The sequence below is a fragment of the Suricata suricatta genome, chromosome 2, assembly GCF_006229205.1.
Source record: "Suricata suricatta isolate VVHF042 chromosome 2, meerkat_22Aug2017_6uvM2_HiC, whole genome shotgun sequence".
Lineage (NCBI taxonomy): Eukaryota > Metazoa > Chordata > Mammalia > Carnivora > Herpestidae > Suricata > Suricata suricatta.
In genome coordinates this window covers 170,264,041-170,276,229 of record NC_043701.1, presented here as the reverse complement: position 1 = coordinate 170,276,229, position 12,189 = coordinate 170,264,041, and the positions used below count along the sequence as shown (strand labels likewise).

Below are 12,189 nucleotides of genomic sequence, written 5' to 3'. Positions count from 1 at the left end.
GGCCGCGCGCGGAGCCCCAGCCGCACACCCTGAGGCGCGCGCCCCGCGGACGTCGCGGCGCTCGAGGGCCGGGCGCCTGCCAGGGGGTCTCCTTTCCTCCTGCCGCTGCCGTCCCCCGTCTGCACCTCCCCTCGTTCCTCCGCACCAGTTCGGGGGACCCGGTCCCCACAGCCAAATGACTCTTCCCCAGCCAGCGCCCTCCACCCCCATCCCAGTTCGTGCTGTTGGCATCCCACCCCGGGGAGGGGGTGCTCGGCGCCCGCAGCAGCTGGAGCTACCTTCCCGGGGCGGGGTTCCTGGGGCCAGGCCTGGGGTCGCCCAGGGGCTTCCGCTCGCTGGGGCGTCTCGGTTGGTCCGGTGGCGTTAGGAACCGACTTCCGCTGTTTCGTAGACGAGTTCCCGCCGCCTAACTCCGCGAACTGGTCTGAAGTTAGTGCCAGAATCGGTCCAGCTCTATTTATTGAGCGCCTTCAAGTGTCAGCCACCGGCGATGGGTCGGGACTTAGTCGAACGTGGGAGGAGGGGCCTTGCGTTTACCCTGGTCCCACCTCACCCCTGTCCCAACACCCCGCACCCGTGCATGCACCTACACACGCGCGGCACGCCCATGTTTGTTTCTTCACCCTTGGGACTCCAGCCAGCGCCTCCAGGCCTCTGGCTCCAAGATTCCTCAGGGAAGCGACTAATTAATTGGTCCCACTGAGGTGTGAATGTCTGAGAAGTTACACTTTTGTTCGGAGGAGAAAGAATTGCTTTGGAAGAACTTTCCACACCTGGAGTGGAAGGAAACCTTCATGGCGTGAGATCAGGCAAGAACCACATCTTGTGTTTTTGTTTGCTGGCTTTCCCCTGGGCCTGAGACTAAAGAAACCTCTAGAGTCTCACCAGGTAAGGACCCTTTCTTGGTTTAGGAAAGACAGTTTCCAGGTAAGTGTCAGGGTATGACTGTAATTTGCTGGCTGCTGCAAAAATCCTGAATTCCTGAATATTTTAAATAGTTATGCTATTTCCAGTATGAACGTGTGATAGACTGGAAATTTGTGCACACCGCCCCCACATTCGTATATTGAAACTCGATGCTCGGCCTGATGGTATAGGAGTTGGGGCTTTTGGAAAGTGCTTACATCATGAGGGTGGAGCCCTGGTGAGTGGGATTAGTGCCCTTATTTAAAAAAAAAAAAAAAAAAAAGACCTGACAGAGCTTTCTAGTCCCTTCTACTCTGTGAGGACGAAGAGGGAAGTTTCAGTGTGCATCCCCAAAGAGGGTTCTCAGGAAAATCCCATCATGCCGGCACCGTGATCTTGGACTTCTAGCCTCCAGAACTGGGTGAAAGAAGTTCCTGTTGTTTACAAGCTCTTCAGTCTGTGGTGTGTTAAAGCATCCCGAACAGGCTAAGACAGTTTATAGAACACCCATGTTTCTGAAATGTTGGGGATAAACTAAGTCCTTGTAGACACTAAGATAATTTGCTTTTTAAAGGAATTCAGGTGTGAATCATTTGAGAAGTGAAAACTCCTATCAGTAATGAAAATTGGTTATTTTCTAATTTAATTTATAAATTTAAGTTTTTGTAGGTTGTTTGGGAGATAGAGTGAAACACAATGTTAGATTTGGAAGGGACCTTAACTACTAATCCCTCTGCTCATTTGATAAGGAATTTGAGCCTCAGAGAAGTAGCCCATATCACAGACTTGCTAGTGGCAGAATCAGGATCAGGCTGCCTAGAATAATAATGAATTTTCCATCCTCAAGAAGCCTCTACCATAAATTAGATCATACAAATGCTATGATGTGTTGCACACAGGAATTCATTGCTGACTCAGAAGGATGCTTTGAATGAAAACTTTTTTCAGTTCTTTAGCGTGGGCTGGCGTGGGGAACCCCAAAGATATTGCTGTGGTGCTGGATTTTCACAGTATTAATAAATAAAATTATGGAGATATGGAAGAGAAGAAATAATTTTGAACTTTATCCTCTGTAACAATTGTACCGATACTTTAGATCCAAATGACAATGCTGACTGTATTTCTCATGTTTCTCCAACCTTGGCCCATGCCATTGTCTTATGCTTCCTTTCCATACGCAATGACTAGCACGTGAGTCTTCCTCTTCCTTCCAGAAAAATCCCCCGACTCCATTATTCAGATAGTTTTCCCCGGGCTAGACTCATGGGTGCTCCTGGGCTGGGCTCTCCAGCCCTTCCCTCTGGCCCTCTCCTCTAGCCCTGGTGCGCTCCTTAATCCCAACCTCACCCTGCTGGGCACAGTACCCCCCCCAGGGGTGCCTCCAGTGATATTTCTTGAGTTCTTCACAGCACAGCCCAGTCCCGGCTATGACTTATACAAGACTCCATTGAAGGATATCCCTTAATTAACAGAAATGCCCAGAAATGGCTTAAGACCCATAAGCCCAAACCCAGACTCTGGCTAAGGCACCAGCAGGCTCCTTCAAGGGGGGTGGAGAGGAAGAGTGGGAAACTCTGGGTGTAGGCAGAATTCCCGGAAAGGGGGAATTCATGTTGAACCTGTTCTCAGTTAACTGCCTCTCAGCTCCACATTCACCAATTTTGTTCTCTAAAACTGAAACTGAGCCCTTGGGATAGTTTTCCTTGCTTCCCTCCCCCTGCCATGTTATGCTTTGCCAGTAGGGAGTCCTGGACAGGGATTACAAGAGGAAAACGCTCTGCTTTCTGGTTCTGGTGTATCTGGTGTGCTCCCGGAGACTCAGGCCCCTACAGAGGCGTCGGGGTCCTGTTGCACACCCGGCTTCCCGTGCCCAGCTCCTGCTCTGCCTGCCAGCCAGCAGCACCCAGCAGCCCTGGCACTCCAACCTGGTTTTGTAGCCGAGTTCTTCCATTGAGATACCTCCCTATGAACCTAGAGAGTAGATTTCCAGGAAGTTATAGAGGCCAGATTTCGAACAAGTTCTACTACCGTGGCACCACAGTGACCTACTTGCCATCTAGTGAGTCACAGCCACACTCTCGACAAGATTTGGCTCTCAGTCCCAGGGGGCATCTATCTTAGCTCTAGGTAGGGGTAGTGGCTTGTTATGTTACGTCCCGTTACTTTATGTGTTATTATAGACTGCACACTGTGCTGATTAGCTCAGAATAATATATTTGACTTTATTGGCTCTTCTTTCTGGGACCCACTCACACCCTCGCTCCTGCCTTGTGGAACCACTCCCAAAATAAACTACCTGCACCCAAGTCCTCACCTCAAGCTCTGCTTTGGGAGAATGTAAACTTAGGTAGACACACACTCCCAGCATGGGAGGAACGACTCCAGTCTAAGCAAAGTGACAGTCACCGAGTGAAGGGTTGGGAGCTTTCTCCTCCCTCTGAATCTGTCATCTCCCTGTAATTTCAAAACCATTTCACATCCATGGCCCTGAAGGGCCCTGGAGATGACTCACAGCTAGGAAGAATTCCCTCATCTTCTGTGACAGAACCAAGGTACGAGAAGATCTTGACCCGCTGAAGCAACGGGGCCACTATCAACAGGATAAAATTGAAGAGATAAATAAATGCTCTGTATAAGTTCAAAAAGAAAGTCAATTACCCACATACTGAACATGATAGCTATTCATTTGAAACAAAATGTGGGGTTTTTCATTGGTCACAATCTCCCTATAAGTCAGGACTTTAAAAAAGCCAAAGAAATGTGGGACAGTGTTGACAAAAGCATCCACATCAAGGACCAAGAAGATTCTCCATTGCCTGGCCCCGGCTCACCACAGCCAAGCCCGAGTCCTGGACTCTCTGCTGATTGGACAGCACACCAGACGCCTCTCAGGAGCACTTTGTTTGTTTGTTTACTTATTTAGTTAGTGTTTGCTTATTTTTGAGAGGAAAGGAAAGGCAGAGAGAGAGGGAGACGGAGGCTCCAAAGTGGGTTGGCATTGATGCAGAGAGCCGGATGCGGGGCTCAAACTCATGAACTCAGAGATGATGACCCAAGCCGAAGTCAGACGCTCAAGGAGCTGAGCCACCCAGGTGCCACTTTAGATCCACGCAGCCTCCCCTGTCGCAGGAGTTCTGCCAGCTTGTGCGGGTCCAGCCTCAGCGCTGGCAGTTGGCTCTGTGTGGGCTCTGGCCATCTTCACGGGGGCACGACCAGCCATGTCTTTGGCCTTCTGTTGTCCTTGCTTTTTTTCCTGATGCTGTTGAGGCATAAGATGCTGGGGGACGCCGTGGTCAAATGCACAGCATGCGTGACAGGGAAGTTAACACCCAAGGGGACAAAACTTAACACCAGTGGGGACCAACAGATATATTATTACCCCTTCCTTCCTGTAGCGGATGTTCCTGATTAGAAGTTGATTATGCAGCCTCTCGGACGATGGGGAGATTAAGCTGTCCAGTGCACCTCATATCAGGCAGTGGCTATTTTGACAATGAACCTTCTTAATTGTCCCCTCCCCCTCCCCCCACTGTGTCACCATTTCCTGCCTCCTTTCTTCTGCTCCCTGGGACTGGGATTCTAAGTAAAGTCCTTGGACATAAGCCTGTGCCTCATGTTCTGTTTTCTGGGGAACCCAGGCTAAGACATGCTCTCTGAACCCGATCCTGAAGGCCACACGGGTGTTTGTGCTCATCGGCTAGGACTTGGATGCGTGGCTTGAGGTAGTCACTGTGGCAAGGGCAGGGCTCTCCCAGAAGTGAGCAGGGTGTGGTGGGCGCCGGAGAGACCGCGCACTCGCAGTGCCTGTCAAGCAGATGGAGGCCCTGTGGGTCTTGTTCCAGCAGTAAGTGGTCCCCGGAGTGTCCAATTCCAGTTCACTGGGGTGGTTTCTCCTCATGACTTCTGATCCCTAATAAATGCCTTTTAAAAGCAGAGGTAAAGGTTCAAATCAAAGGTAACATCTTCGTTCTGGCAGTTCTTGTTTTCACAAGGGCGACCTCGAAAAGCAGCGGCTAAGTCACACCTTAGAGAAGTGGTCGGTGGCTTTTAACTTAAATGGAATCTGACTGTAAATCCTTAGCCCCTTGGAATGTGGCAGAGTCCTTTCTCAGTGATTCCTGGGGCCTGCACCCAGCTTCCCAGGTAAAGCTTGAGAAGCCTGTTAAAGAGCAGAATGTTCCGGGAAAACTTCAAGTCCTGCACCAGCTTTCAGCCTGGGAGTCTTCCAGAGCCTGGAGTCCCTGCTTAGGGTCCCCTACCTGCTCAGAGAGCAGCCTTGGGCCCCACTATCTATCTGCAGGAACCCCGGACTGCCGCCCCTGCCTGGTGTCATGTGAATACTGCTTTCTACTGGTTTCCACTTGCTTTGCAACCTACTCGCCCCCAACCAGCCCCCACCAACACAACACAGAAGTACTGCTCACTTCTTTCCACCTGGAGACCCTAGCCAGGATCTCAGAGCACTTAGACCAAAGGTCACCAAGTGGTAGCCTGCTCACCAAATACTGCCCTTGGCCTTGTGTTGTTCCCAGTGTTTTGCAAAACAGGGACATTGATGTGTAAATATAAGTATTTGGCTTCTCTGGAAAATCCAGACATTTGGCAGATCAGTGTACTGATTTCCCTCAGGGCCAGTTGGCTTGGACCTCAGAGGAGTTGCTGTGGGGTCTGTGCCTGCCCCTTTGGGAAGGTCCCTACCACGGCCTTTGACTTCACCTCTGGCCTCTGTAGGCATTTTGGGAAGAGTATCCAATTTATTTCTCTGAGTATTCAGCAAGTACTTATTGAGCATCTTTTCTGTGTCAGGCCTTGTTCTAGGTTCTAGGGAAAGAAATGACAAGAACCAGGGATCCTATTTTGAAGGAACTTATATTTCGATGGAGGAGACAGATAATTTTATTTTGTTTTGTTTCATTTATTTTTAAAAAATGTTTTATTTACTTTTGAAAGGGAGGGCAGGCTGAGGGAGGGACAGAGGATCTGAAGCGGGCTCTGTGCTGACAGCAGCCTACCCGATGTGGGGCTAGACCTCAGAAACTGTGAGATCATGACCTGAGCCACCCAGGCGTCCGGGAGACAGGCAGAGATTCTAATATTCAAGCTGTCCGGTGTGTTTAGCTGCGATGAAGAACATAAAGCAGGGTAAGGGTCATAGAAGGTAGTCAGGTGAGGCGTGGAGACAGGTGAGGTGCCATCTTTTGGAAGCTGTTTCTAGAAGGTCTGTTTTCAGGTGACGTCGAGGTGGACACTGAAGGTAATGAAGGAGCTTCACGAAGCCAGGAAGGAAGGGTTTGTCTTTAAGCTGCCCCACATCAGGCCTGGGAAGCAAGAGAATAAGTAGATCTTCTTAGAACAATCTACACACAGAGGCCAAAGCAGTGAGAGTTCTAGTGTGTTCTTATCCTAATCAGTTTTCAGCCGCACTGTTGTAAACATCTTTTTTATTTTTACTTTTTTAGAGTTTTTTAAAGCTTATTTATTTTTGAGAGAGAGACACACACACACAAGTGAGGGAGGGACAGAGAGAAAAAAGGAGGCACAGAATCCGAAGCAGGCTTCAGACTCTGAGCTGTCAGCACAGGACCGGACGTGGGGCTTGAACCCACAAATCCTGACATCATGACCAGAGCCGAAGTCAGACTTCACTGACTTGAGCCACCCAGGCGCCCTATTATAAACATTTTTAATAGATAAAGCTAAAATTGAAATATGGTGTTTGCCCTTCCCATGGAGTGAATCAATCCTGTATTGTTTCCTATATTTTTGGGAGCTGGCCTCTCTGCTTTAGTCATAGGCCTCATAGAGCATGCTCTTCTAATTTGAGCCTTGGATGAGTGTGTGGCCCATCTCTTTGTATTCTTTTCTTGGGTTATGATCACAGTTAGTGTTAAACTACTACATGCTGCCTAATCACACAACGAGGGTTTGGTCACCCACATAAACATGATGCTGTTGTGAGTTCATTTTTCTATTTAGAGAAGCATGTCAGCTCGAAATACCTCCACCTCATTTCTCAGACGCATGCGTGCTAAGCCCGTCGCCAAAATAGCCCCTTGAGTAAGTGGCAGCTTTAAAAGCCATCCAGCCGCTGACTTCAAACTAGAAGGAAGGTCAGCGAAGGAAAGTGGAAGTTAGATTTTGAGTGATCACGGTGTCCACAGGGCTTTGACGGTGGTCAGGATTCTGAGGACTTGAGCAGCTAGCCGGGGACCGTCCCTAGGATTTCTTGCCTGTTGCCTGTCTTGGTCTGCACTCTTTGGACATCAAGATGAACGTGCAAGCTTGTTCTAGGTGTGGGTATGGAGTTTATCCTGCTGAGAAGATCGATTGTCTAGATCAGGTCAGTAGACATTTATTGGCCTCCGGAAATAAATAACCAATATGGGAAATTTATCTTCTCGCATGTGGACATGTGGGTGTTTTTGAACCATCCAAAAACTGTATTGCTCACCTTTCTTCAGTTCTACCCATTTCTGTCTTCTATGTTGCCTTGGAAAACATTCATTTAGCGTTGTATTTGTGTGTGTGTGTGCGCGCTTATCACCATTTTATCTCTAAAGATAAATTTTTATCTGGAAATGTAGAAGAATCCTCAGTCTGGGAAAAAAAGGTAATTTTGTTCAATCTTTTCTGTATGATTTCCAGATATGGCATAAAGCATGTTTTCACTGTGAAGTTTGCAAAATGATGCTATCGGTTAATAACTTTGTGAGTCATCAGAAAAAGCCGTACTGTCACGCGTAAGTGTTTGGCGCCCCGCCCCACCACCTCTTGGGTTTTGTTTATTTCTTCACAAGTAGCCAACCAGAGCTTCGAATCACACAGGCCAGAGTTAAGTCCGAAAATTATCTTCCCCAAAGTTTTCATTTACATATAATCATTGATGAGCCCTAAGGCAGGATTTTATGCAAAGGACAGAAAGTTGAAAATTTCATTTTTTTATAAGTAAAATGGCAAATCTTTCCACTCTAGCCACATATCAAATTATTAAATATTGTGCAGAACAGGGTAATTGCCACAGATATGCCTAGAGAGCTTTAATTTTTTTTTTCGTTTAAATAATTCCAGAATCCCTTTCTGTTTTCTTTTCCAGAAAGTTGTTAAGTGGTCATTTTCTAGTTAAAATGTTTTAAAGTTCTGTATATTGAATTTATTTGATTTGATTTTTCTTTCTTTAGCATTGGTTAGAAATCATGAACTTAATTATTAAGTTTTATATTTATCAGTGAAAAAATGGCTACCTTTAAGAATAGTCACTCAATCATCTTGGTAAAATACATTTCTAATTTTGGTTTATATCTATTTTTTTCTAGCCATAACCCCAAGAACAACAGTTTCACAAGTGTCTATCATACTCCATTAAATCTAAACATGAGGAAGTCTCCAGAAGCCATCCATGGAGTAAGTTACTTAATTTTGAATTTCATGATTAGCGTTTAAAGAAAATTTTGTAACTCAGGTTTTTAAGTGTCTGTGTCGACATTGAACCTGCTCATTTTCTTCACTTACATGTGCAAAGTGCATTTAAGTAACAAATACTGCTATTCTTCCTACACAGTATAGGGGTCAATACCCAAAATGACCTAGCTTGAATATCCAAGGTCTTTGTAATCCTTCTCTGTCTCCCAGCTTTGTTCACACTGATGACGGCTTACCTGATAGGCCCTGTCTACACTAGGTCCATAATATGTAAAACAAGGTTTATATAGTTAGACTGTATTATAAGAGCCTTTCCTTATTTCCTCCCATGATTATTTTGGTCTAGAAAATGAGTGGCATCTAGGTGGCTCAGTCGGTTGAGCATCGGACTCTTGATTTGACTCAGGTCATGACCTCACCATTCGTGAGATGGAGCCCCGTGTCGGGCTCTGCACTGACATTGTGGAGCCTTCTTGGGATCCTCTCTCTCTCTCTCTCTCTCTCTGTCCCTCTCCCACCTCTCAAAATAAATAGATAAATAAATAAATAAAAAGAAAAAAAAAAGAAAATTAAAAACCTCCAGTTCTACACTCTTAAATCTTTCTGAATTCAGTAGTTCTTAAAGATTACCAGCAACCTCTCCTTCCCCTTGGGACAGCGGTAGGTCAGAGATGCTTTGAGTTGGAAGTAATGCCGCATAGACAAGGAAGCCGTGTTGATAAGCCAGCCTCTTTTGAAAAACCAACAATGGGGTTTGGTCAGAGAGTCGGCTATTGATAGGATGCTTGCATTTATTAAAATGATGACTCATTCCACTTTTCTCCACGCCCCCCATACAAATTGCTCTGTGGGATGGAGCTGGCAACTTTCTAAAATTAGAAACTTGCACACGAGGAGGAAGACTGTCCGTGACCTGCCCTCCGCATGTCCCCTCACCTCTCGCTGCCTCCTCCTTCCCCTTCTCAGGAAGGCGTGCGAGATGGTGCCACCCTGCGCCACGGCCGCTAGCTTGTTTCGCTGAGTGCTTTGCATTGATTGTGAGCTTATTTCTCAACAGGCTTACATGACATTTATCATACAGTCGTTTAATTCATTACTGCACATCACAAAACTACAGTAAATTCAGAGTGTAGCTCCTACTGAAACATGCCACACATTCTCCTAGGCTCTTGGTCAGCCTTCTCTAGTTCTTTCTTCACAAGAATTCCCCGTAATATTATCATCTTGCAGCTAGCGAGGCTGAGGCTCAGGGAGGTTGAGTAACTTGTGCGGTTTTACCCAGCTAGTGGAGTGCGTACAAATCCAGATCTACCTGACTTGAGAACCCGGATCTTAAACTGCTCCCTTCACCCAGTTCTGCGTACCTAGAGGGGGGCAAACTGTCCAGAAGGAAAAAGGGGACTCATTTTGTTTACAAACATCCAGATGTTTCTGCAGTTGTATGGCCTGAGTGCGGCAGCCAAATGCTCTTTGTATATGTTACACTGTTTACAGAAAGGACTGCATTATGTCTTGATTTTCCCACACTGGGCTCGCCCTTAACTGCATGCCCCTGCCTTATAGTCCTACAACAGGGCACAGGGTATTACTTTTCTTTGAGGTGGAGGTGGATTCATTTTGTTTTAACTGTGTGTGACAGGACCGATCTGGAGTGAGATTATCGCTGGCTCAGTTTCCAGCCGCAGGCAGGACGTCTGTGAACTTCCCAGGATGCCTGTGTGCGCGCGTTTGTTTACACGTGTGCGAATATGTGTGTCTGTGTATAAATACCTATGTGTGCATATGGGGAGTGTATGTGTGTGTGTATGTACGTGTGAATAGGTGTGCACGGGCACACACACGTGTGTATGTGGTGCACGTATACACATATGTGCGTGTACGTGCATGCACGTGTGTGTGTGTGTGAGTGGTGTGTGCGTGCGTGTGTGTACATCTCTGTATATGTGTGTGTGCGTGGTGTGTGTGGGTACATGCATGTGTGCGTGTGTGTGTCTATGTGTGTTATGCCAAATATTTGGCCACTGAGGTCACTGTCTTCTCCTTCCCCACCATCGAAAATTTGAAAGGGGCAGCAGTGTCGCTCCTGGGCCCCAGATCTTATAGCCACTGTAGGAAGTGTGATGGATTACTTTCTTACCCTCTGCCGTCTCTGAGAGACCTTGCCAACTGAATAAAAACCACTTTGCGCACGTGCTAAAAGTAAAAAGAACAAAAGTATGCTTGAGGGACGGTGATGAAGGAGGAAAGAAAAGATTTTGAGTAGGCATTTGGAGCAGGTTGACATTTTTGTGTTTCCTAAATGTCTCCCCTTTAAAAATAAATAAATAAGCGTTTAAGACCCCATTTCCTGTTTCCCAGGCGTGAATGAGATTTTTAGGGGAATAAAACATCTAGATTCTCTTTTATGCAGAGGATAGACTTTAGCTCTGTGCTTTCTTACCTCACTCGTGACACCTACTGCCTTTTTCCTTTTCCTACTTCCGTAGAATAGTCTGGAATCTCATGAAAAGTCTCTGGAGAGGCAGGCACTCCCCAATGATGGATTTGTCCTGTGGGTGGGGGACAGCAAATAAGGCTTTCTATCTATTTTGGTCACTCGATTCCGATTCCTTATGTCAGTGGCTCTCAAGGAGGGCAGTTTTATCCCTCAGGGGACATTTGTGATGTCTGTGGCCTATTTAGAGTGTCACAACTGTCAGGGAAGGGTACTGTTGGCATCTGATGGGTAATGACCAGCTCTGCCACTAAACATCCTGCAATGCACAAGTCAGTCCTCACAAACAAGAGTTACCCGGCCCCCAAAATCAATAGTGCTGCTCCCCAGAAGCCCTTCTTTACGTTTATGTGACGTTTGTGGTAGTTTCTCAAAATCCAGGGGACGGAGTAGGGAAAACGCTCTCAATTTATATATTTACAAATACATATATTGGAGCCACATTAGGCAGTAGCAAGCTTAGAAAGTCAACAAAAGAAAGTGCTCTTAATATGGAACTAGAGGGGCGCCCAGTGGCTCAGTTGGTTAAGCATCTGATTTTGGCTCAGGTCATGATCTCTTGGCAGTTTGTGAGTTCGAGCCCTGCGTCAGGCTCTGTGCTGACAGCTCAGAGCCTGGAGCCTGCTTTGGATTCTGTGTCTCTGCCTCTCTCTGTCCCTCCCCAGCTCATGCTCTGTCTCTCTCTGTCTCTCAATAATAAATAAACGTCAAAATTTTTTTTTAAATATGGAAATAGAATTCCGACCTTCTAAACTTGGCTCTGATTACCCATTGAATGATTTTAGTAAGGTCATTTCTTTCCTTTCAGTTTCTTTCTTCATCTGTAAAATTAATGATTCAAATTTCAGCTTGTTAAAATTGCAGATTTCTGGGCCCCATTTAGACCTCATAAGTTATGATATCTGGGTTTGGATCTAAGACTTTTTGAGTTGTCCCTTTATGGTTAGCCCTTCTTATGTGCTCTGTAAGAAATCTTTGCCCATCCCAAGGCTATGAAGACACTTTAGAGATGTCAGTTCTGCCCAAGGTGCTCTGCACATTCAGTGTAATCCCAGCCAAAATCCTGGTGTTTTTGTAGAAATTGACGAAAGGATTCTATTTTTAAAATTTTTTTAATGTTTATTTACTTTTGAGAGAGACAGAGTGTGAGTGGAGAAGGCATAGAGAGAGAGAGAGAGAGGGAGACGCAGAATCTGAGGCAGGCTCCAGGTTCTGAGCTGTCTGCACAGAGCCTGATGCGGGGCTTGAGCCCATGGACCGTGAGATCATGACCTGAGCTGAAGTCAGATGCCTAACTCACTGAGTCACCCAGCTGCTTTGGCAAAAGGATTCTAAAATTGACTTGAACGCACAAAAGTTCTAGAATAGCC

General features: G+C 46.4%; 1 protein-coding gene across 1 annotated transcript in view; it reads left to right on the top strand.

The window, feature by feature from the left end:
* The first annotated feature begins 6,998 nt into the window (after positions 1–6,998).
* Positions 6,999–12,189, top strand: part of NRAP (nebulin related anchoring protein) — a 69,490-nt gene continuing 64,299 nt past the window's right edge. Inside the window, exons 1-3 of the mRNA XM_029920396.1 lie at positions 6,999–7,246; positions 7,552–7,646; positions 8,220–8,307. Of these exons, the coding sequence (XP_029776256.1) occupies positions 7,175–7,246; positions 7,552–7,646; positions 8,220–8,307 (255 nt within the window). The 5' untranslated portion in view covers positions 6,999–7,174. The remainder of the gene's footprint in view (positions 7,247–7,551; positions 7,647–8,219; positions 8,308–12,189) is intronic.